Below are 27,199 nucleotides of genomic sequence, written 5' to 3'. Positions count from 1 at the left end.
GTCACCTGTTAAGTATTTATTTCACAGTCACACTGGTTGATTTATTTTTGCTAAAAAGTTACTGAATCTATTTCAACTCACTTTATCGTTTCGGATCTAAAAAATAATATCTTCCCTGAATAGTAATGTCAGCCTCAAATTCCTAATCGAATCGAATCGTTGTTAAAACGTATTGTTACACCCCTAGTTTTTTTGGACCATTTTGCCCATGCTTTCGTATACAGACGTGTGTAGTAATTTGTTCATATGTCTCTGATAGAATAGAATAGAATAGACGTCTATTGCCATTTGTACAGGTACAGGACAGTACAGGTACATTGGAATTCTTGTGCGTTTCTCCCTGAGTCAACTTCTACACAAACTAGAGTTACAAAATAGAATGGCATTGTAAGAAAAAGAAGTAATGGAAAAAAAATGTGCACATCAATCATTCTGAGGAGCAATTGTTTGACATTCCTTTCTTAGAACAGTTACCCAATATCACCTCTGAGTGTTGCCAGAATATCCACAGCATGTAGAAATGTGCGTACGACAGCCATGAGGTTGGCGTGAGGCATTGCACATTTCCATGTTCAGTTCACTCTTGATGCATCTCAACTTTGCCGTTAAAAAGGGCATACGCCAGGTTCTTCACACTTTATCCATGAGGACCAAGGACTGCCTGCACGGTCTTATAGTCCTGGTCACACAGTATAGTTCTGGTCATACAACACATTGTCACGAATGGTTTGAACTGCTTGAATGAAACTGTACCGCCGTTAAATGATGTCAATGGCTGCACACTTTTACTTGGAATCCTCTTTCCAGTGTTTTTCTACTTTTTTTGAGCCAAGGCACATTTTTTTCATTGAAAAAATCCAGAGGCACACCACCAGCAGAAAACATAAAAAAATGAAACTCAGCAGCCAATATTGACAGTAAAAAGTTGTTCTTGCAAGTGTTGGATATGAATTCAAACCATAACCAACCATGCATCACTATAGCTCTTGTCTCAAAGTAGGTGTAATGTCACAACCTGTCACATCACGCTGTGACTTATTTGGAGTTTTTTGGTGTTTTCTTGTGTGTAGTGTTTTAGTTCTTGTCTTGCGCTCCTATTTTGGTGTCTTTTCCTGTAGCAGTTTCATGTCTTCTTTTAAGCGCTATTCCCTGCACCTGCTTTGTTTTAGGAATCGAGACTATTTAATTTGTTGTTATCCTTTGTTGATTGTCATGTCATGTACAGGATGTACGTTGTGGACGCCGTCTCAGCTCCACACGGTGCAAGTTTTTGCTGTTGTCCAGAATTCTGTTTTTGTTTACTTTTCAGCCAGTTCAGTTTTAGTTCCGTTTTGCACAGCCTTCCCTAAGCTTCAATGCCTTTTCTTAGCGGCACTCCACTTTTGTTTATTTTTGGTTTAAGCGTTAGATTCCTTTTGACCTGCACACTTTCTCCCGCTGTCGTTTGCATATTTTAATCACGACAACAAACCATTTTCCTGACAATCAGATACCTGCTGCCACCTACTGATATGGAGGAGTATAACATGGTTACTCTGCCGAGCTCTAGACAGCACAGACACTCAACAACGGCACAATATTTGCAGATTATAATTACTGGTTTGCAAAAAATATTTTTAACCCAATTAGGTGAAATTACATAATCTCCCACGGCACACCAGACTGTACATCACGGCCACTGATGCCGGTAGCGCGTTACTTAGTAATGCGTTAGTCTAATATGACGTCTTTTTTCATTAACGACAAATCCAACGCGTTACTATTTCCAAACCAGTAGTCAGATTAAAGTTTATTTAATCCGAGTCACTGTGCGTTACTATTTTTTTAAATTTTATTTTCCCTCGTAAAAATACATTTTATTTCTTCTTGCCGTCTTGGAAAGTGACGTCACGTAAGCGACAAGTCACGTTTTTAGCACGAGGATGACACACGTGTGCGACGCCGAAGTAAACAACAATGGAGGGCGGAGAGAGAAGCGCGTTTTCAAGTCGGAAATACAGTCATTATTTCGAGTTAAAGAAGTTGGTCGGGCAGTATGTTGTTGAGGAAATGCTGCCCTTAAGCACGGCCTCGTTTCGTGCCATAATAAACAAGATCCTTGCTACGATCAACGCAAACTTTCCTCACAGCAGTGACGTGCGGTGAGGTTCGTGGCTGGTGAGGCACTGACTTCATCACAGTCAGATTTACAAACATATGAACCCTAAAGAGTATCTTATTCACCATTTGATTGGCAGCAGTTAACGGGTTATGTTTAAAAGCTCATACCAGCATTCTTCCCTGCTTGGCACTCAGCATCAAGGGTTGGAATTGGGGGTTAAATCACCAAAAATTATTCCCGGGCGCGGCGCCGCTGCTGCCCACTGCTCCCTACTGCTCCCCTCACCAATAGACATCAATAGACAAGCAAAAGTCTATTGATGACTTCATTGATACAATGTACAGCATCAGTTTATATCCTAAAATCACAAAGCCAAGCAGAATCACAGGACATTGTGCCACGCTTATTGATAATATTTTTACCAATGATTTTGATAATAACACTACAAGTGGTCTACTTATAACCGACGTTAGTGATCATCTGCCAGTTTTTACAATATATGATGGAAACTACAAGAAGAACATGGAAGACAAAAGGACATTTCGAAGACTATGCACAGAGAAGAGGATGACTGCCTTCAAAATTGAGCTACAAAAGCAAGATTGGGACAATGTGTATAATGAAAAAGAGGTTGATGAAGCATATGAACATTTCTTAAACAAGTTCATAATACTTTATGACAAACATTGTCCATGGATACAACTCAGTAATAAGCAGAGAAAGAATAATCAACCATGGATGACAAAAGGATTACAAAATGCTTGTAAGAAGAAGAATACACTATATAGAAAATTTATAGCACAAAGAACTATAGAGGCAGAAATTAAGTACAAAAAGTATAAAAACAAGTTAACAGACATACTACGATCATGTAGAAAAGAATATTACAGTGAATTATTGGACAGGAACAAAAATAATATGAGAGCAACATGGGGCATCCTCAATAGCATTATTAAAAATGGAACTAAGAGGGACTACCCTCAATACTTCTTAGACGGAAATAAAAAAAATGACAACATAAAGGAAGTAGTTGAAAGCTTCAATAATTATTTTGTAAATATTGGACCAAAATTGGAAGAAAGGATTCCAGACCCAGTTCCAATTGAGGACTACAATGATACCATAGAGCGAAATCCCAACTCCATGTTCCTCAGTAATGTGACACAGGAGGAAATAGTTACAATCGTGAAAAAATATAAATCTAAGACTTCAACTGATTGTAACAGAATTGATATGGAAACGATAAAAAAGGTTATAGAAGAGATCTCTGGACCATTAATGTATATGAGTAACCTATCATTTCAAACAGGTACATTTCCAAACAAAATGAAAATAGCTAAAGTTGCACCAATTTATAAGACTGGAGACAAACATCAATTTACAAATTATAGACCTGTTTCTCTACTTCCACAATTTTCTAAAATCATTGAAAAACTGTTCAATAACAGATTAGAGAGTTTCATAAATAAAAATAGAATACTCGAAGAGAACCAATATGGATACAGAGCTAATGTTTCAACTTCAATGGCTTTAATTGAAATTACAGAAGAAATTACCAATGCAATAGATAGTAAAAAATGTGCGGCAGCGGTTTTTATGGATCTAACTAAAGCATTTGACACAATTAATCACAATATTTTAATCAAAAAACTAGAATGATATGGCATCAGAGGGTTAGTCTTAAACTGGATAAGAAGTTATCTAACGAACAGGAAACAATACGTGAAGCTAGGCGAACACACGTCTACAACGCTAAATATATCCTGTGGTGTACCTCAGGGATCAATACTAGGACCTAAATTATTCAATCTCTATATAAATGACATTTGTAAAGTTACAAAAGATTTAAAGTTAGTATTATTTGCGGATGATACAACAGCGTTTTATTCAGGAGAGAACACACAGGAGGTAATACAAATAATAACAGAAGAAATTAACAAATTAAAAAGATGGTTTGACAAAAACAGACTATCGTTGAATCTTGGTAAAACTAAAATAATGCTATTTGGTAAAAGTAGAAGAGAAAGTCAAACACAAATACAAATAGATGGAATAGAAATTGAAAGAGTAAATTAAACCAAATTTCTAAGTATAATGATTGATGATAAATTTAACTGGAAATCTCACGTAAAAAATATACAACATAAAGTTGCAAGAAACACGTCAATAATGAATAAAGCAAAACATGTTCTAGACCAAAAATCCCTTCATATTCTCTACTGCTCACTAGTGTTACCATATCTGAGCTACTGTGTAGAAATATGGGGAAATAATTACAAAAGTACACTTCATTCATTAACGGGGCTACAAAAAAGATCAGTTAGAATAATACACAATGTTGGATATAGAGAACATACAAACCCCTTATTTATTGAATCAAAAATACTGAAATTCCACGACATAGTGAATTTGCAAACAGCTAAAATTATGCACAAAGCAAACTATAACCTGCTACCCAAGAATATACAACAATTCTTCTCAAAAAAAGAGGAGAAATATAATCTTAGAGAAAAACGTAATTTAAAACATTTGTATGCAGGTACAACACTTAAGACCCTCAGTATATCAGTATGTGGAATTAAATTATGGAATGGATTAAGCAAAGCAATCAAACAATATACTAATATGATCCACTTCAAGAAACTCTTCAAACTTAAAGTGTTTACAAAATACAAAGAAGAAGAACCATGATAAACATTCTTAATTCATTCATTCATTCTTAAAGTAATCTTACTTATCTCATCATATGAAATATGACTTACTTCACCAATTATTATTATTAAATTCTTACTATTATTTATTTATTTATTTTTATTGTGATTACTTATGGAGTTTATTGTGAATAAATTGTGAACAGGAAGTGAACAAAAAGTTTTAGCAACTGTTATGTAAAGAAAAGGGGTAGGATTAAATAAACTCTGCTTCTTCCTACTCCTTTTCGAACATGTTGAAAAGAAAAACTGGAAATTGTGATGTATCATGTTGTATGCTTGCATGTTCGAAATAAACTCAAACTCAAACTCAAACACCTCCCAGGGGGTGATCAAGGGGATGGGTCAAATGCAGAGGACACATTTCATTACACCTAGTGTGTGCGTGACAATCATTGGTACTTTAATTTAACTTTAACTTTACACATACAAACTGTAGCACACAAAAAAGCACATTTAATAAAAAAAACTTTATTATGGTCTTACCTCTACTTATAAATGAAGTCCATGCGCCGCTGTTGTGCTGGATTAATGCACCCCCGCCGTAGAATGCACCCCCTGATGGGAGTGTTATATCAACTAAAGCCCACACTTAAACTTTCCACGTGCAAGATTGAATCTATTTAAAAAAGTTATTTAATAAAAAGCCAAAAAGTGCAAAAACAATAATGTTTGTGTTGGAGGAGTTGTGAATGAATGAAATATGAAATCCGTGCTGCAGTCTGCAGGTGTACCTAATGTTGTGGCCCAGCAGTCATTCACAACTCCTCTAACACGAACATTATTGTTTTTGCACTTTTTGGCTTCTTATTAAATACATTTTTTAAATAGATTCAATCTTGCACGTGGAAACTTTAAGTGTGGGCTTTAGTTGTAATAACACTCCCGATAGGGAGTGCATTCTACGGCGGGGGTGCATTCTCTACCACCAGGAGGCGGGATTACTGCGAGCCTCAGCCAGTGCGTCTTCGCAGCCGTTTTATGATTGCTCAGCACAAGAAATACGTTACACACATACAGTTGTTGACAAAATACACTGTACATTATATACCTCAGCTAACTAAACTGTGGAAATGTATAATATAGTTCATATAGCAATACGGTCTCACTGCACAGCAGGCCAGCAGTTAGCCGAGTCCGCAATCCATGGTGAGGCACAACGCAGTGACGTGCCTCAACTGGCTGCTGATCACCGCACTGTCTCTTCTCAGTATTTGAACGGCAAATGTGAAAATTCAGCGATTTTGAATAAAAATAATCTAAAACTGGTGAAGTTAAATGGAAAATAACTTTATAGTATAATCACTGGATACATATAACAATTTAATTAATTTTTTTCTTTTTACATTTTTTTTTCTTTCCATGATGGCACGTGAGGTCCCGCCTCACCTGCCTCCCCTGACTGCACATCCCTGCCTCACAGAACATCCTTTTCGTCTTACCTGGAGATGGAGTTTGCACAGATGGAGAGCAACCCGAAAGCCGCACTGAATGAGGAATAGATTTTCTGACAAGAGGTTTGAGAGGCTTTTGTTAATGAGGTACAAGTGTTGGTTTACTCGCCCCACGCCACTGTTTGACTCATAACTTGAGTATAACAATAGAACCATTAGAGCTAACATGTGGTGTTACACACTGTTTTGTAAAACCACGCCGAGCTGCTCTGATGTTGTGAACAACAGGTTCAGTGTTCGTAAGGAAAGTTCAACATAATATAATAGTTACATTTATATTTGTAGGTTTTGCCATTGCAGTATTAACAGTCAGGTAAAAAAGACAGTATTTATTTTATTTTATAAAAACAAAGAATTTATGTCAACTGCTGTAAAGAAAAACAGTTATATATATATATACAGTATATACATATATATATATATATATATATATATATATATATATATATATATATATATATATATATATATATATATATATATATATATATATATATATATATATATATATATATATATATATATATATATATATATATTTTAATTACAGCAAGGTGGTCTTGCCGCTGGGCCTTAGGCCTGTCGCACCTCCACCGGTGCCTGTGGTGGACTGTGCATGGCAGGGACGTCCTCTTCCCTGAGGCAGGCCTAATCAATCAATCAATCAATCAATGTTTATTTATATAGCCCTAAATCACAAGTGTCTCAAAGGGCTGACCGCATACCAGAAAAGGTTTTGCTGCAGGGTCTTCAGCTGGGGACCACCTCTCATTGATGTTTCGCCCCTTAGCCCAGAACATCTCCCGGTGGCGGGGCAGTGAACAGGTACGTCTCCCTGACACCCCCTGCAGCAAAACCTACTTTGATGTTGCTCCCCAAGCCTTGTCGCGTCGTTTGAGTCAGAGCCAGTGGCTAGATTTCTCTGCTACTTCTGAAAGCTCCTTGGTGGATCTGCTCAGGGTGGCTCCACGTAGTCCCAGGTCCTTGAGCAGGCGTGGTGTTGTTCTGCCCACAAAGCCTCTGGCTCCCACCTCCACCGGATACAGTCTCACCCTCCATCCACTTTCTCTGCAATCCGCGACCAGGTCTGCATACTTTGCCTTCTTTCTCTCGTAGGCAGCTTCCAGTCCCTCCTCCCATGGCACTGTCAGCTCAATCAGTACTACTGACTTCAGAGCTGCAGACCACAGCACCACATCTGGTCTTAAGGTGGTGCTGCATATCTCCTGTGGGAACTGGAGCTGCCTACCCAGGTCCACTTCCATCTTCCACGCCGCCCCTGGTGTTAATAGCTTGGTGGGTGGTCTCTTGCTGGAATGTGTCGCAGGTTCCCCCTGCCTTAGGAAGTGGATCCTGCATTGGCTTTCTGCTGGACTCTGGTTGTTTGCCTCCTGCCGACTTTTCTCCACCATCTCTGCCAGCTTGCTGAGCACTTGGTCGTGCCGCCATCTGAGCCGACCCTGTGTCAGCGCCATTTTGCAGCCTGACAGAACGTGCTGGAGTGAGGCATTGATGGTCCCACAGAGGTCGCAGGATTGCTCTGTGCCAAGCCGTTGGTGGAGGTTTTTAGGGCTCGGGAGGGTGTCATATGTTGCCCTGATGAGGAAACTGAGCCGAGCCTGTGGCAGTTTCCAGAAATCTGCCCAGCTGATTTCTCGGTTCGATACACCCTCCCAAGTTGTCCACCTCCCCTGCTGCCCCTGTGCCACAGACCTTACTCTGAGCTCCTCCTGCTCAATCCTGGTGACCTCAGCAACAACAAGGTCCTTCCTCTCTTTCGTGCCTGCCTTGGACCATAGGATGGGTGGATCGCTCCATCCAAGGCCTGCCCGGCCTGTCTGGACCATGCCCACGACTTATTGATGTTGCAGTCTCCCCATCGCCTTCTGGACCTCCTCCTTGGCCCTCCACTTCCTTCCAGTCTCGACTCTGGCATTTGCATCCGCCACTGCCCTGTCGGAGGAGTCCCTTAGCTCCATCACCAGCCTTGCCTTCTCCTGCCTGTAGCCCAGGGTGATAGATTTCAGGGGTAGCTGGAGTGAGTTCCATCCATACAAGCCAGCAGCTGAGAAGCACCGTGGCAGGCCATGCCATTTTCGGATGAAAGAGTTGGCTTTTGCTTCCGTCCGGCTTACGGCTGATGACGTGACTTCGCACAGCTTCAGAGACCACATCATCCTTGGGTACAGGGTGAAGTGGTAACACTACACCTTGTACTTCCCATAGTAGCTGGCTTGCATCGATCTTGGACAGGCCCTCTGAAAGCTGCTGGAGGATGATTTTCCCCATGTCTTTGTCTGAGAGACCAGGTGTATAGAGTCTTCCCAGGCTTCGGATGGGCTGATCCACGATGCGTGGGATGTCTTCTCCGCTGATGGTGAAGGTGACTCTGTCGTTTCTCTTCCCCTTTCGCATTGAGAGGCTCCTTGACTTCTGAGGCTTGAACTTCATCCTGGCCCAGGTGATCAGCTCATACAGCCTCTTAAGTAGCCTGGATGTGCATGGGGCGGTTCGTAGCAGGCAGGTGATGTCGTCCATATAGCTCCTTAGGGGCGGGAGCCTCTGGCCTGCGGGCAGCCGGACACCACCCCCCACCTGCCTTGCCCCGATCAGGATGACCTCGAAAGCTGCCACGAAGAGGATGGGGGAAATGGAGCATCCCATTGCGATCCCTACCTCCAGTTGTTGCCAGCCAGTGGTCACCTTCTTCAGTGCAAAGCACATGTGCATGTCCTGGAAGTAGATCTCGATCATGGTCCTGATGTTATCTGGGATGTAGAAGAATTACATGGCATAGTCTACGAGCAGGTGTGGCACTGACCCATAGGCATTGGCTAGATCCAACCATATGACGTGCAGATCTTTCTTCTCCCTCTTAGTGGTCTGGATCTGTTCCCAAATCATAGAAGCATGCTCTACGCAACCAGGAAAACCTGGAATCCCGGCTTTCTGGCAGCTGGTGTCAATGTAGTTGTTCTCCGTAAGGTAGCTAGTCATTCTTCTCGCCATCACAGAAAAGAAGACTTTTCCCTCCACATTCAGTAGGGCTATGCTCCTGAACTGTTTGATGGTCTTAGCGTTCTGTTGTTTGGGAATAGAAACTGCCACTGCCCTCTGCCATTCGGATGGTATGGTTTGCTTAGTCCAGGCAATTCTCATCAGGGTCCATAACAGCTTCAACACTCCTGGGCAGTTCTTATACAGCCTGTACGGTATTCCGTTCGGGCCTGGTGTTGAAGCAGATCTTGCCCGTTGGATCACCTGCCTGACCTCGCTGAGCTTGGGTGGTGATGTATCAAACAGGGCTGATGGTTCTGAGGGTCTGGGCACATACCCTGGGGAGCCTAGCGGGTTGTTCCTTGCTGGGTCACTGTACTGAGTGCGGATGTGCTCCTCCAGTTTTTCTTTGGAGATATCCAGGGTTCCACTTGTCTTCTCCTCAAGGAGCCCACGTGCATGCCGGAATGGATTCCTGAAGAAACTTGACCTTTCTTTCTCTTTCCTTCTTCTCCGTCTTCTGATACGTTCTGCCCTCCGGAGGTTAGCGAGGCGTCTTCTGATCTCATCCCAGAGAGCTTTCAGGCCCTCCTTCTCAGACTCCACTGCCTTCCTCCAACGCTTGCGGAGCTGCCTTCTGTTTGCCACCAGGTCATCAATCTCTTTCTCCCTCCTGCTCTTTGGTCTTATTGTGGCCTCTCTGATGGTCACCTCGCCATACCTGTTGCTGCATTCTTCATAGAGGATTTCCGCGAACAGGTTTAACTTGGCTACCACTGACCCGCGCAGCGCATTTTGCAGCAGCCCGCTGAGATGTTCATCCAACTTTCTCCACTCCTCGGTCTCGTTGGCCTTTGGCCACTTGATCTTGTTCCTTCGGAGTGGGTTCTTCAGGTTCCTGGCTCTTTGACTTGACTCTATTCTTGGGTCGCTTGGGGGTGCTACTGGGTTCACTTCTTGGGGCTCGTCAACATCCCTTTCTTCTTCCTCCCTCCTTTCCTCCGGCTCTACCTCTGCAACATTGGGCCCGTTGGCACTGTGGTTGTCTACCCGGCCTTGGATCCCATTTGTCTGACCTGCCCTTACCGGGGCAGTGCAAGGTTGCATCAGACTCCCACCACCACACTTCATCTTTCCCACGTGGATGTGAAGTCCCCTTAAAGTTGTTGTTTTCTACCAGCCGCACCCACACTTCCTTGGGATCTTCTCTTTTGCCGATATCCTTGCGGTCGTTACCGTGTGATCCGTCCTTGTTGGCCCTTCTTCCATCCCGCCTACGAGAGGCGGGATGTAAGATATAAATATCGGGACATAAATATATATATATATATATATATATATATATATATATATATATATATATATATATATATATATATATATATATATATATATATATATATATATATATATATATATATATATATATATATATGGATAAAACAAGTATTTATGTCCAGTAAAGAAAGACTGTCATGATTTTTTAATATGTAAAACAAGTGTTTTTGGTAAGTGCAGTTGTTGATGTTAAATAAAGTGATTATTGGCAAAACCGCTTGTCATTTTTATGTTGAGGCGGCGGGGGTAATGTCGGTAGTTGCATTGCTGAATGTAACTAATAAAGTAACTTGTAATCTAACTTAGTTACTTTTAAAATCAACTAATCAGTAAAGCAACTAAGTTACTTTCTGAAAGAGTTATCAGTAGTCATTAATCAGATTAGTTTTTCAAGGTAACCGTGGCAACACTGTTCACGGCACACTAGTGGTTGAAAAAGACTGAGTTAGAGGACTTGCTAAATTGCTGCATGACGCTGACTTGCACAAAGACCCACCTTGACGATGAACTGCACAGACGAGCGCTCATCTGGGTGGTAGGTGACGCAGTACAGGATGAAGCCCACAATGGAAACCAAGCACAGCTGCAATAGCAAAGCAGAAACAGTTGGTCAATAATCACCATGTTTACAATAAAGTGGCATTAACGTAATGACTTTACTTCCTACTAAAACTGTTACCTTGTTTATTTGATGACTTTAGCTGTTGAAGCACTGAACATTGTTTTGCACGCATGTTGACAAGTGCCACTAATTGAACGCATGTTATCTGATTAGCGCTAACACAGGCACTCTGTCTTTCGCACTCACTGCAGTAGGAGTCTTGTGACTAACACGCAGCATCTTATTTTATGGTTGTTCCCAGGTTCTTAAGCTCTCTCTGGAAAGATGACCTCAGTGTTTTTCACTCGGATGTATCTCGTGAGCAGCTAACTCGGGATGCTGGTGACCAGAGATGTTTTGCACTGCAGCAGCATCCAGCTGGGTTAAACCATAAAATAGGACCAAAACAAGAACAGAGGCTGTTCTGTTCAACTAATTGTGACCTTTTCTCACATGAGCTTAATAGAATAGCCAACAGGAAACTTCATTAATACCTGAACAATAGAAATACTTCCAAATATTGCTCCGTCTCAACCGAATGTTAGAAGTTCCCTGATTGTATTAACATCATCTTTTTGAAAGGCACACTTTTTAATGCAGTTCATTTATTGGATCTGATCAGGTGTGCAGGTGTACCAAAAGTTGGGATTAAAGTCTAGACCAGGGGTGTCAAATGTACCCGCGAGTAGGTTTTATCCTAAAAATGAGATGAAAGTTTTCAATGAAAGAAACTGCTGTTCTAAAGGTGTCCACTGGATGTCGCAATAGCAATTCTTCGTATTACCTGCCGGAGGGGGCGGAGCTATGTACCATGTTAAGATAGAGGCAACACATCCGTGTTTGGTCACTACATACTTACGTTGTTTATTAGTGAATGTATACAAAATGTATTACGTTTGACCATCATGTCTTGATGGTCAAAGATGTTGTTGGTAATGGAACCTGTGACATTTCTACCCAAATTAGGGTTGTACGGTATACCGGTATTAGTATAGTACCGCAATACTAATGAATCATATTCGGTATTATACCGCCTCTAAAAAGTACCGGTTCTACCACTTGTCCTTAATAATTTTGACAAAATAATAGAATTATAAATGACACAATATGTTACTGCATATGTCAGCAGCTAAATTAGGAGCTTTTGTTTGCTTACTTACTACTAAAAGACAAGTTGTCTAGCATGTTCACTATTTTATTTAAGGAAAAACTTGCAATAAGAAACATATGTTTAATGTACCATAAGACTTTTTGTTAAAAATAAAGCCAATAATGCAATTTTTTGTGGTGCCCTTTATTTAGAAAAGTATGGAAATACATTTTGGTACCTGTACCGGTACCAAAATATTGGTATCGGGACAACACTAACCCAAATAAATGCTTTTGATAATCTGTACATTCCGTGTTGTATTTATGAATAGGGACACATTTTCTGGGCGCACATACTGTAAATATGCTGAAATAATGTCTATCACCTTCTCCCTTCATGTGTGATTAATGAAATGAGTCCAAATTCACAAGTTGCGTTGTAGATGATGCTACTAATGTACAGAATAAACCATGTGATGTTAGTACATTAGTTGAGAAAAATGAGTGAACATTACATTAATAACATCCTATAATCCGATTTTGATATTATTATTATTCATTTCATCTTCTAATGGATTTAAAATTAACACCAATGGGAGCATTTTAAAACTCTGCCAGATTCTATTCCACCTATTTGACTGATGAACATTATCACTCATTTATTCAGAGAGTAAAATGAATGAAAAAGGAAGATAGAATATTTTTAAACGCTTCATGTAAGTGTAAAAAAAATACTGTATGATTATTATCTATTTTTAAACAAAGAAAACAATTTGAAGTTGTCTTTTTTTTAAAGTCATCATGCCATGATTTTACCAGTCTGGCACACTTGGAAATAGATGTTTGTCCATGTGGCCCTTGAGCTAAAATGAGTTTGACACCCCTGGTCTAGACTGTCGTCTTAAATTTAGGGAGTTTCACAGGACCTTTAGGAATAAAGCCCCTGAACAGTCTAGCATTGGAAGGTTTTGAAAGAAAAAACAATATTCTGTCCTAGAGGAAGCGTTTCAGGTCAAAGAATAGTCTCAGGATCTAGTGCTGCAAGACACAACAGATTTACCACCTATCAGGAGTAATGATGAAGGAGCTGTTTGAACCACAAAGGAAGATTATAGATCAACAGAGAGACTCAATTCACAATAGTTCTCAGATCAACAGACAGAAAGTTCAAAATTACAAAAGGAGACAACCCAACTACAGAAAACACCACCTGTAATCATCACAATATCCATCAACGGAAAAGACAAGGCAGTACTGGTGAAGCAAAGAACTGAAAGGCAAGTACGTCTACGGGAATAAGAATCTGACAAAACACGACATCATCAAGACAGAATACAACTTTAAATTCATCAGACCAATTGTGAAACATTCATCAAGTTTAACAAAAGACTGGACGAAAACAAAGTCTATGACATCAAACACATTGAGGAATTGGACAAATTCTAAAGACCATAGATCTGTCCTATCTATGTCTGTAAGCACTCGCACACGCTCGGATATGAGGTCAAACGTCTTCCAAGACAATCTGAAGAGTCCAGTTGTGATCGATTATCATCAAAAATATATTTCATATCCAAACTGCAAGGTCTCCCAACTTTTCTTCAAAGTAAGAGGGCTCGAAAGGGCATTTGATTTTGCAATGCATAGTGGAGCCATGGTATCCATTTTTGTTGGTTAAAGCTTTTGTTTACATGTCTGTACTGTACATGTGGTAAAGTGGGAGGGAGCATCCATCCATCCATTTCATACCGCTTGTCCCTACAAACTGGATTATAATGGATCCTACAAAACAAAAAAATCAAGGGACCATACAGAGACAAACTGTACCCTGTTCCAAAGGCTCACTAAGTCGAAAAAACAAGTACAATTAGTGGAGCTAATCCATATGTGCATGTCCAACAGACAAGAGACTGGAATAAGGTGCTGCCATTGTCCAAAGCCAAACTTGTCTATATTTTGTTAACGGAGTTAGTTTTTATACCGGTGAAGAATTTCAGAATGCAAAGTCGGTTAAGGCTCATTTCCCTCCGTTCAAATTGTGCATAATCTTCGGCTTTCACCTCCTCTGTGTCCGAGACGGAATAAGACTACCCAGCCTCATTTCATAAGCAGGTTTTCCTGAAAAAAAACCAAGCCCATTATTACTTTTAAATACTTTGATCATGGCGCTACTTTTTTGAAAATAATGCTCATTCATTTTTGTGCTTACCCATGACTAAAAGTAAAGAGACAACATGCTTTCTTTCAAAATACTGTGCGTTGTTGGTAGCCCGCAGCTAGCATGACTAACGCTAACAGCCTATTAATTGCTGCGTGTGAAACTGAATAAATCATGTTTTGATTCAAACTTACCAGTCTGCAAATGCCAACATGTACCAGGTGATGGCGTTAAAAGTCATGTTTGATCATCTCACAGCTGCTGTATAGGATATTTCCCGTCTCTTTATTATCACACTAACCCGACATCCCTGGCTTTGCTTTCACGTGGGAAATTAGAAAAATCTCACAGAATCGTTTTGTTTTTCCTAAAGCGATCATGACAATGATTGTGGCAGTTAATGATGCTACACGTTCACGCCATGTTTTGAACTTGTTAAAGAAAAGAACAAAACTTTAGGACAAAGTCTTGCATTTAGCCGTGTAAGCTATTCAGAAGCACGCAATGCATTGTGGTCTAGTATGACGTCTAGTATGACATAGGGCTGGGCGATATGGACGAAAAAGTATATCTCGATATATTTTTACTTAAACTCGATATTCGATACATATCTCGATATATTTTTTGGTGAAAGTATACATATAAAGATATTCATTTTTGAGCGAGATTCACTGAAATTGAACTAAATGACAACTATACTGTAAACAGTCAGTGGCACTTTTATTAACCCAGTTACTCAAGATGGGTATTAACAGCACAGAAAAGAAACTATTTAAGTAGCACAGAATTACATGACATAAATAAAATGATCTATGTATGATCTTCGGCATACATTTTTGCCAGCATTTCTCGTGTGAAATATGCCCGGTTTGATTTGGGCTTAAATGTTAAACAACTCAAATGAATGTTTTATCCAGAGGCACACATTTGTCCAAATGTGACCAAATAGACGCATTGTGGGTTTCCTGGACGTCGTCTACATCGCTAAAAAAAAAATGTAAGGAAGATAGTCCCTCTGCCATATCGCTTGAAAATTCCCTTGACTTTCTCATCGTCATTTGGGATGTCTGTTGTGATTTCCCTTCCTGGTTCCAACAACCCGCCCTATCTTGCCTCTGATCGGTCTGATCTCAACCAATCGTGACTCATCATAGTAAACAACCAACCAATCATGGATGTTCTTGTACGTGCAAGCACGTCTTGGAAGGAGGAAGGGTTAGGGGTTTAGTAGCCCATGAGAGGGAGTGGTAAGCGGGGGAGAACAAGGAACACAACAAATAAGCGATGTTTGGTCATTTTAACGTGAAATAAATTATACCGATATTACGATATTTTCTTAATTTATGTGCCTCACAATACGAAGGTCCTGGGTTCAATCCTGGGCTCTGGATCTTTCTGTGTGGAGTTTGCATGTTCTCCCCGTGACTACGTGGGTTCCCTCCGGGTACTCCGGCTTCCTCCCACCTCCAAAGACATGCACCTGGGGATAGGTTGATTGGCAACACTAAATTGGCCCTAGTGTGTGAATGTGAGTGTGGATGTTGTCTGTCTATCTGTGTTGGCCCTGCGATGAGTTGGCGACTTGTCCAGGGTGTACCCCGCGCAACCCTGAAAGGGATAAGCGGTAGAAAATAGATGGATGGATGGATATCTTGTTTAAAAATATATAGATATATCTTACAAACGCAATATATCGCCCATCATACTAGGGCTCAAACATTCATTTGAGTTGTTTACGATTTAAGCACAATTCAAAACTGGTCTTGAGTTGCTAAACCGGGCATACTACTACGTCATACTTTCAGAGCCCTATACCCTGGAATCTAATGCTCTTCCCAGCCTTATCTGAGTAACTTCACTTAATCAAGCCTTTTGCTAATATTGTATACATTTTTTTGCGATATTGGCCAATACTCAAGGCCCCGATATCAGAATCGTATCAGAAGTGGAAAAAGTTGTCTTGGTACGCCCCTAATTAGTATGTTTTTAAAAAAGGTTTTAATACTCTTGTATGGGATCTTCATTGCACTGTACAAGTGTTTACACAGTAGCAACAACTAGAGATGTCCGATAATATCGGCCTGCCGATATTATCGGCCGATAAATGCTTTAAAATGTAATATTGGAAATTATCGGTATCGTTTTTTTTATTATTGGTATCGTTTTTTTATTTATTTTTTAAAATTAAATCAACATAAAAAACACAAGATACACTTAAAATTAGTGCACCAACTCAAAAAAACTTCCTCCCCCATTTACGCTCGTTCACACAAAAGGGTTGTTTCTTTCTGTTATTAATATTTCTGGTTCCTACATTATATATCAATATATATCAATACAGTCTGCAGGGATACAGTCCGTAAGCACACATGATTGTGCATGCTGCTGGTCCACTAATAGTACTAACCTTTAACAGTTAATTTTACTCATTTTCATTAATTACTAGTTTCAATGTAACTGTTTTTATATTGTTTTACTTTCTTTTTTATTCAAGAAAATGTTTTTAGTTTATTTATCTTATTTTATTTTATTAATTTTTTTAAAAAGGACCTTATCTTCACCATACCTGGTTGTCCAAATTAGGCATAATAATGTGTTAATTCCACGACTGTATATATCGGTATCGGTAATTAAGAGTTGGACAATATCGGAATATCGGATATCGGCAAAAAAGCCATTATCGGACATCCCTAGCAACAACCCTCACTTTTGATTGCTGCAAGTGTCTTGTTGTACTTGTACACTACATTGGAAAGTTAGTTAAACTGTGTGAGGAGGACATTTGAAGAAAGTCTGTTGCTACAGCGTGTGTAGTTGAAAAAGGCCCAAAGTGTGAGTATTGAAAAGTTACTTCAACTAATGTTCAAAGGTGACATGTTGGCTTCCAGGACCTCATGGAGCAACATAGTGTTGGGTCCATCGGACATTCTCACACTCAGCCGAAGACGGTTGCAGCTTCTACTGCGAGTCCAGTGTGCTGTGACTGCCTTGCCAAGCCAAGCTGGGCGCAGTGCTGACTTGAGGTGAAAATAGACACACTGCCTGTCATGCACATGTACCAAGAAATGTGCAGCCTCCATGCAATTAAAGTACAAGCGAGCACAAAGACGGAGCTTACGATGATCCCAGCCCAGTGTGGCGTCTCCCTGGCCAGCAGCGAGGGGCTGATGGCCAACGTGAGGAAGGCCACAACAGTGACGGCTACCCCCAGGAGCAGCTGAAGCAGGGCCACCAGCAGAGGGAAGCGACACACTCTGCACTTATGGCCGTCGTCCGGTGCCGGGCTACCTTCTCTCCTCTTCCCGCCATCTTTACCTTTCTGTCCTTGACCCATGTTTCCTCTTTCTAAATCTTCTGTCCTTACCAATTTTCCGGCACTGTTTGGAAACGGTCTGCTCTCCTGCCTTCCGTCGGCCTCCCGCCCCCACCTCCTCTACCCCTCCCTGCCGAGGCTCTCCTCTCTCTGCTATTTGGGAACGGAGGAGGCGCTGAACTAATATGGAAAACATTCGGACCGGATTCCTCGAACAGCTCCGGTGCCACATATAGAGCAGGCAGCTTACAGTGCAGCATAGGAAGAGGAGGGAAGCGTGGCAGAAAGCAGTAAATTCCAACATGCCGCTGTGAAAGTATACACTTTAAAAAGAGGGGAGGGAATGTACGGTACTTGTTCATTCAAAAACACATGGAGGACCCCACTCTGAATGTTTTTCTCCATGACAGTATATTCTTCAAAAGTCACATGTCTGTAGAATGTTCTTATATACAGTAAATAGCGTGGGCAAGACTATAAAATATTTGAAAAGTTGACTTACTTTTATCACTAGTAACAGTACACTCACACAGCAGGCTATATTTAGAGTACTGTGTAGACCAGTGTTTTTCAAACTTTTTGGAGCCAAGGCACATTTTAGTTCATTGAAAAAATGCGGAGGCACACCACCAGCAGAAAACATTAAAAATGTAAACTCGGTAGTTGATATTGACAGTAAAAAGTCATTGTTGCAATTGTTGGATATGAATTCACTATAGCTCTTGTCTCAAGCCGTGACTTTTTTGGTGTTTTCCTGTGTGTAGTGTCTTCAATCAATCAATCAATCAGTGTTTATTTATATAGCCCTGAATCACAAGTGTCTCAAAGGGCTGTACAAGCCACAACGACATCCTCGGTACAGAGCCCACATACGGGCAAGGAAAAACTCACCCCAGTGGGACGTCGGTGAATGACCATGAGAAACCTTGGAGAGGACCGCATATGTGGGTAACCCCCCCCCTCTAGGGGAGACCGAAAGCAACGGATGTCGAGTGGGTCTGACATAACATTGTGAAAGTCCAGTCCACAGTGGATCCAACACATCAGCGGGAGTCCAGTCCACAGCGGGGCCAACAGGAAACCATCCCAAGCGGAGACGGGTCAGCAGCGCAGAGATGTCCCCAACCGATGCACAGGCTAGTGGTCCACCCGGGGTCCCGACTCTGGACAGCCAGCACTTCATCCATGGCCACCGGACCTATGCAACTCCCCCTCGCAAGGGACAGGGGACAAGAGGAGAGAAGAAAAGAAACGGCAGATCAACTGGTCTAAAAAAGGGGGGGTCTATTTAAAGGCTAGATTATACAAATGAGTTTTAAGATGGGACTTAAATGCTTCTACTGAGGTAGCATCTCTAACTGTTACCGGGAGGGCATTCCAGAGTACAGGAGCCCGAATAGAAAACGCTCTATAGCCCGCAGACTTTTTTTTGGCTCTGGGAATCACTAATAAGCCGGAGTTCTTTGAACGCAGATTTCTTGTCGGGACATATGGTACAATACAATCGGTGAGATAGGCTGGAGCTAAACCGTGTAATATTTTATACGTAAGTAGTAAAACCTTAAAGTCGCATCTTAAGTGCACAGGAAGCCAGTGCAAGTGAGCCAGTATAGGCGTAATATGATCAAACTTTCTTGTTTTTGTCAAAAGCCTTGCAGCCGCATTTTGTACCAACTGTAATCTTTTAATGCTAGACATAGGGAGGCCCGAAAATAATACGTTACAGTAATCGAGACGAGACGTAACGAACGCATGAATAATGATCTCAGCGTCGCTAGTGGACAAGATGGAACGAATTTTAGCGATATTACGGAGATGAAAGAAGGCCGTTTTAGTAACACTTGCGCTCCTATTTTGGTGGCTTTTCCTGTTTTGTTGGTATTTTCCTGTAGCAGTTTCATGTCTTCCTTGAATGCTATTACCCGCACCTGCTTTGTTTTCAAAGCAGCAATTGATAGTGTCGAGTCTGTCAACATCTGTATCGATCACGTCTACTTTACATTGAAGCTTTAGCGGTTATCTTCTTGTAACATCCTGTGTGTGTGGAGCCGGCTTAGCCATTCCTTTTCCTCTAGTCCTCCAGTGATATATGTACTTGGAAGACACAGTTTATTTTCCACCATTGTGGTGACAATTAATATCTTTGAAGCGGCTGTGCACTGTGGATGGACGACACGTTCGTTGCAGCTTGCTCTCAAATTTGAGCTGGCGTTCCGGCAAGACACACACGCTCATGGAATTCATGCCAGGCCTGTAGTTACAATTGTTGGTTGGAAAAGGTTTCTGGTGAAGGAAAACCAGAGAAACTACAAGCAGTATTTTCAAGTATAGTATTGATTGCATCGCCGATAGTGTAGTTCAGGGGTCACCAACGCGGTGCCCGTGGGCACCAGGTAGCCCGTAAGGACCAGATGAGTAACCCGCTGGCCTGTTCTAAAAATAGCTCAAATAGCAGCACTTACCAGTGAGCTGACTCTATTTTTTAAATGTTATTTATTTACTAGCAAGCTGGTCTCGCTTTGCCCGACATTTTTAATTCTAAGAGAGACAAAACTCAAATAGAATTTGAAAATCCAAGAAAATATTTTAAAGACTTGGTCTTCACTTGTTTGAATAAATTCATTAATTTTTTTTACTTTGCTTCTTATAACTTTCAGAAAGACAATTTTAGAGAAAAAATACAATCTTAAAAATTATTTTAGGATTTTTCAACACATATACCTTTTTACCTTTTAAATTCCTTCCTCTTCTTTCCTGACAATTTAAATCAATGTTCAAGTAAAAAATTTTTTTATTATTGTAAAGAATAATAAATACATTTTAATTTAATTCTTCATTTTAGCTTCTGTTTTTTCGACGAAGAATATTTGTAAAATATTTCTTCAAACTTATTATGATTAAAATTCAAAAAAATTATTTTGGCAAATCTAGAAAATTTGTAGAATCAAATTTAAATCTTATTTCAAAGTCTTTTGAATTTCTTTTAAAATTTTTGTTCTGGAAAATCTAGAAGAAATAATGATTTGTCTTTGTTAGAAATATAGCTTGGTCCAATTTGTTATATATTCTAACAAAGTGCAGATTGGATTTTAACCTATTTAAAACATGTCATCAAAATTCAAAAATTAATCTTAATCAGGAAAAATTACTTATGATGTTCCATAAATTATTATTTTTAAAAGATTGGAATTAGCTAGTTTTTCTCTTCTTTTTTTCGGTTGAATTTTGAATTTTAAAGAGTCGAAATTGAAGATAAACTATGTTTCAAAATGTAATTGTCATTTTTTTCGTGTTTTGTCTTCTTTTAAACCGTTCAATTAAGTGTAAATATAATTAATTATTAATAATAACATAGAGTTAAAGGTAAAATGAGCAAATTGGCTATTTCTGGCAATTTATTTACGTGTGTATCAAACTGGTAGCCCTTCGCATTAATCACTACCCAAGAAGTAGCTCTTGCTTTCAAAAAGGTTGGTGACCCCTGGTGTAGTTGTTAAGTGTTAAACAGCCAGCATGGTTTGGTGTGTCGCTCTTGTCTGTTTATACATTATGTCATTGATTGACAGGCTACTAGTCCCAAGTGTAGTCTGTAGTGTGTACTATATGATACTGTATATACAGACTATATTGCCAAAAGTATTTGGCCACCCATCCAAATGATGAGAATCAGGTGTCCTAATCACTTGGCGTGATAAAATCAAGCACTTAGACATGGAGACTGTTTCTACAAACATTTGTGAAAGAATGGGCCGCTCTCAGGAGCTCAGTGATTTCCAGCGTGGAACTGTCATAGGATGCCACCTGTGCAACAAATCCAGTCGGGAAATTTCCTCGCTCCTAAATATTCCAAAGTCAACTGCTGGCTTTATTATAAGAAAATGGAAGAGTTTGGGAACAACAGCAACTCAGCCACAAAGTGGTAGGCCACATAAACTGACAGAGAGGGGTCAGCGGATGCTGAAGTGCATAGTGCAAAGAGGACGCCGACTTTCTGCACAGTCAGTTGCTACAGAGCTCCAAACTTCATGTGACCTTCCAATTAGCCCACGTACAGTACGCAGAGAGCTTCATGGAAAGGGTTTCCATGGCCGAGCAGCTGTATCTAAGCCATACATCACCAAGTCCAATGCAAAGCGTCGGATGCAGTGGTGTAAAGCACGTCGCCACTGGACTCTAGAGCAGTGGAGACGTGTTCTCTGGAGTGATGAATCACGCTTTTCCATCTGGCAATCTGATGGACCAGTCTGGGTTTGGAGGTTGCCAGGAAAACGGTGTGAGTGTGAAATTTGGTGGAGGAGGAATTATGGTGTGGGGTTGTTTTTCAGGAGTTGGGCTTGGCCCCTTAGTTCCAGTGAAATGAACTTTGAATGCTCCAGGATACCAAAACATTTTGGACAGTTCCATGCTCCCAACCTTGTGGGAACAGTTTGGAGAGGGCCTCTTCCTCGTCCAACATGAGCAAGGTCCATAAAGACATGGATGACAGAGTCTGGTGTGGATGAACTTGACTGGCCTGCACAGAGTCCTGACCTGAACCCGATAGAACACCTTTGGGATGAATTAGAACGGAGACTGAGAGCCAGGCCTTCTCGACCAACATCAGTGTGTGACCTCACCAATGCGCTTTTGGATAATTCCTATAAATACACTCCGTAACCTTGTGGACAGCCTTCCCAGAAGAGTTGAAGCTGTAAAAGCTGCAAAAGGTGGACCGACATCATATTGAATCCTATGGGTTAGGAATGGTATGGCACTTCAAGTTCATATGTGAGTCAAGGCAGGTGGCCAAATACTTTTGGCAATATTGCTGTATGTAGTATATACAGTATTATATAGAAAATTGGTCATTTTGGGCATTTACATGTTGAATGTGTGCTATGTTTAAAGAATACATATGTATGTATGTATGTATAAATCAAATGATCTGCATTGATGAACAAACAGCAGAGGAAGACGTGAGAGGTGCATTTCATGCTGAGATCAGTGAGTGCAATGCACGTGTTCGGGCACACAGCTGGGCCGCTGCCATGGTTACGATGCACCGCATGAACGCACTTATGCGTGAGCGCACCTTCAATATTTGAGCTCGATGTGCTTTGTATTTACATATGACTTCTATAAAGATTAGAAGCGCTGCAGTTTGTCGAGGACACAATGAGGTAATTATACGTTTGGTTCCAAACAGAAAGGTTTTTATCGTGTGGCAACTTTGTCATGCCTTTCCTGTGACAACTGAATGTGTGCAACCTATCACTTACACCTCTATAGCAGGTGGTGTCCAAAGTGTGCCCCGGGGGCCATTTGTGGCCCTTAGCGAAAATAAAATCAAACCAAAAAACAACAATAAACATGTAAGAAAAAGAGCAAAAATATGTAATGTAATCAGAAAAAGTTTAAATGTTGATAATAATAACTAATAATGATATGTTTTGTCACTCATCGAGGGTTGGAATTGGGGGTTAAATCACCAAAATGATTCCCAAGCGCAGCCACCGCTGCTGCTCACTGCTCCCCTCACCTCCCAGGGGGTGGAAAAAGGGGATGGGTCAAATGCAGAGGGTAATTTCACCACATCTAGTGTGTGTGTGACTATCAGTGGTACTTATCTTTAACATTTATAACACAAAGCTGACACAAAGTTTTGTTTTAAATAGATTAAATGTCTGTTTTCAGCATTTTTTTTAAAAGTGAAAATGTTCCCCCTTGCTTTGACTTTTTAGTGCACCTTTGCGGCTTTTGGTGGAAAAAGTTTGGGCACCCCTGCTCTATAGTAAGTAAGTTACAGTCGGATAGGCTCCTACTCTCCTGTACCCTAAACAGAACCCACGTCATGGACAAATCTCTTGAGACAACTGGTCATCCCATCCAACTGAACAGAAATGGACAAAAACATGGCATTCCCTTGTTTATTGTTATATGAGCACAAGATGAGTGCATGGAAGCAGGTGGACTATTACATTAGCAACATTTGCATTTCTATATATGAGAATTTTCCCGGAAAATAATCAATTTGATTGAATCAAATACACCCTCTTGACCCGCCATGGTTTGAATAAGATCAAGGCCGGCCCCTGGCATAAACACCATATGGGGTTGTTCAGAGCCACAACCATGATCAGAAAAGCTCTGACCACCTTCAAGTATGTACATTGTTTATGTTTTTAAATATTTGGAGGAATTGGAGGAATTTGATGACATTAAACATTAAAGACCCGAAATGGGACAAACAAATTCTGGTTTGGGGCCATCAACAGCCTAGAATACAATGATAACTACACAATCAGACTGGATGATTTCGTAAATTCTATGATCTTTCAACATTACCTGATGCTTTAGGTGTCAAACCACATCTGGCCCGCAATATTATTTCATCTGGGCTGCAAAAGTCCAGAAATAATGTGCATCAATAAGGCATGTCATCTTTCTTGATTATTGTATTTAAAAAAATATGATAAGTTGATTAGCAACACTAAATTGTCCCTAGTGTGTGAATGTGAGTGTGAATGATGTCTGTCTATCTGTGTTGGCCCTGCGATGCCCCCCCCGCCTTCCGCCCAAATGCAGCTGGGATAGGTTCCAGCACAAGCAGTAGAAAATGGATGGATGATATATAACTCGATATTATTTTAAACAAGCTATTCTAAGCTTTTTTTTTAAATTTAAAACCCTTTTCCAATTAAATTCTGCAATAGCCCAACTAAAATATCTACTTGTCACTTTAATGAAAATGTCAATGATTGGCCAAAGTGTGCAAGAAAATTGCAAGGATCGGGCAAAGTTGCGAGGCCGCACATAATTTGTGAGGATTAGTTCAATTTGTGTAAAGTGGCATGATTTCAACATCGCAAAGTCCTGCAGGGAATGAAGAATATCATGAGTGGCCCTCTGAAGGGCTTCTTTAACTGTGATGTGTTTTATGTATTTTATGCACAGCACTGCTAATATTAACACAAACACTTGGCAAGAATATCTGAGTGACCATTCAGCACTTCTAATAATTACCTCAGGAAGTGATGTGATAATAATAGTGTATAATAATACACTATATCCCACATTGGGGTGTCAAACTCATTTTTATTGTGCAGTTACGGCTTCACACAACAGGCCGCTTGTAAATGCAAAGCCATAAAATCGCCACATGATATTATTACACAATTGCCCCTTTCATTTGATTAGCATCACATTGTATGCCAACAAACTGATGGAAAAATGGCTTTGCAACCCTAAGTCAAGGTGACAAGCAAAGTGTGTAGAATTCATTTCTAAAAAAGGTTTCAATGCCAAACATAAAACTGCTGGGAATGGCTTTTTGCATCAAATAATATTGAGTTAACAAGAACTGCAGTTGCATTTATTCTGGCAAAATTACAACACATTTATAAAAAAAAAATTAATTATACATTCACTGTACAAACACACATATACACATACTGTACATATACAAGTACATATACATACATACGCTCATGCATATAATCACGTTTCATCAAACATAAATTAATGTTGTTACCCTAGGGTAAACTGGGTAACACATGGCACACTGACAAAGCTTAACCTATTTTTACTATAACAATCTACAAGGTTAATATAGTTGGCTTCTATTTTTCCCCCTACATTTATCTGCTTTCTTTTGTATTTCACGTTATCGTTACATATACCTGTATGCAGTGACGTGCAGTCAGGGGAGGCAGGTGAGGTGAGTGCCATCATGGAAAGAAAAAAAATTTAAAAATAAAAAAAAATTATTAAATTGTTATATGTAATAACACCCCCTGACGGGAGTGTTATTACAACTAAAGCCCACACTTAAACTTTCCACGTGCAAGATTGACTCTATTTAAAAAAGTTATTTAATAAGAAGCCAAAAAGTGCAAAAACAATAATGTTCGTGTTGGAGGAGTTGTGAATGACTGCTGGGCCACAACATTAGGTACACCTGCAGACTGCAGCACGGATTTCATATTTCATTCATTCACAACTCCTCCAACACGAACATTATTGTTTTTGCGCTTTTTGGCTTCTTATTAAATAACTTTTTTAAATAGATTCAATCTTGCACGTGGAAAGTTTAAGTGTGGGCTTTAGTTGATATAACACTCCCGTCAGGGGGTGCATTCTACGGCGGGGGTGCATTAGTCCAGCACAACAGCGGCGCATGGACTTCATTTATAAGTAAAGGTAAGACCATAATAACGTTTTTTTTTATTAAATGTGCTTTTTTGTGTGCTACAGTTTGTATGTGTAAAGTTAAAGTTAAGTTAAAGTACCAATGATTGTCACACACACACTAGGTGTAATGAAATTTGTCCTCTACATTTGACCCATTCCCTTGATCACCCCCTGGGAGGTGAGGGGAGCAGTGGGCAGCAGCGGTGCCGCGCCCGGGAATAATTTTTGGTGATTTAACCCCCAATTCCAACCCTTGATGCTGAGTGCCAAGCAGGGAAGAATGCTGGTATGAGCTTTTAAACATAACCCGTTAACTGCTGCCAATCAAATGGTGAATAGGGTTCTTATGTTTGTAAATCTGACTGTGATGAAGTCAGTGCCTCACCAGCCATGAACCTCACCGCACGTCACTGCCTGTATGTATTGTTGCATTTGAACAATTGTATTGTTGATAATAGAGGTAATTATTGTTATTATTCATTATCAATAGTGCTATTTCTATTGGTATTTGTATTGCTCCATTTGTAGTGTAATAATGTTCATTGTCATTTCTGTATTATTTATTTCACTAACTGCTTCTTTGCTATCAGTTTTACCATCATATTTGTACATAGCCTATTTGCTGATGTTGTTCTGTTGTTGTTGTGTTTGCTGTTGTTGTTGTCTCTCTGTCTTATCCCCCTCTTGTCCCCGCAATTTCCCCCTCTGTCTTCCTTTTTTTCTCTTTCTATCCTCTCCTGCCCCGGCCCGGCTGCACTAAATAATAATATAAATCCATGTAATAAAGTCACATACAAATAATCCAACAAGAGAAGTATCCCACACTTCTCTTTTGTAAAGTAAATTTGTAAAGCTGATATGGGCATCTACATCAACTATATTATTTGCCAGTGTAGCTGAACAGGACCAAAAAAAAATAATTTTTAATTATGAAACGCCTCTTTGACTTTGGAACCTGGGTCCTACAATGTCCTGCATTATACATATGGTCTTTTTAGCAATCGTATAAAGTTGTTTTTATGGTATTATTAGGGTTGTTAAATTGCATTAACTTCTGCAATTGATTACAAAAATGTTGCATGAATCATGTATATATGCAGAATAATCACATACATGCTGCTTTACCTTGACGGCAGATGGTTACCTGGGTCGTCATACGGTCAGTTATCAGGTCAGTGCAAAGATGAGAGACACCCACTGGTGACACATTTCACCTCAAAATCAACCCCCGATTTTAGACGAAACGCTTTGCAAGTTTTGAGAGAAAA

General features: G+C 40.2%; 1 protein-coding gene across 1 annotated transcript in view; it reads right to left on the bottom strand.

Annotated features, from left to right (window-relative positions):
• sspn (sarcospan (Kras oncogene-associated gene)) overlaps nt 1–17,864 on the bottom strand; it is a 35,539-nt gene extending 17,675 nt beyond the window's left edge. The window contains exons 1-2 of the mRNA XM_062036126.1: nt 17,568–17,864; nt 11,098–11,184 (exon numbers count right to left, since the gene is read on the bottom strand). Coding sequence (XP_061892110.1) covers nt 11,098–11,184; nt 17,568–17,783 — 303 coding nt within the window. The 5' untranslated portion in view covers nt 17,784–17,864. The remainder of the gene's footprint in view (nt 1–11,097; nt 11,185–17,567) is intronic.
• Nucleotides 17,865–27,199: the final 9,335 nt, after the last annotated feature.

The sequence above is a fragment of the Entelurus aequoreus genome, linkage group LG24, assembly GCF_033978785.1.
Source record: "Entelurus aequoreus isolate RoL-2023_Sb linkage group LG24, RoL_Eaeq_v1.1, whole genome shotgun sequence".
NCBI lineage: Eukaryota > Metazoa > Chordata > Actinopteri > Syngnathiformes > Syngnathidae > Entelurus > Entelurus aequoreus.
This window is presented reverse-complemented; position numbering and strand designations above follow the sequence as displayed.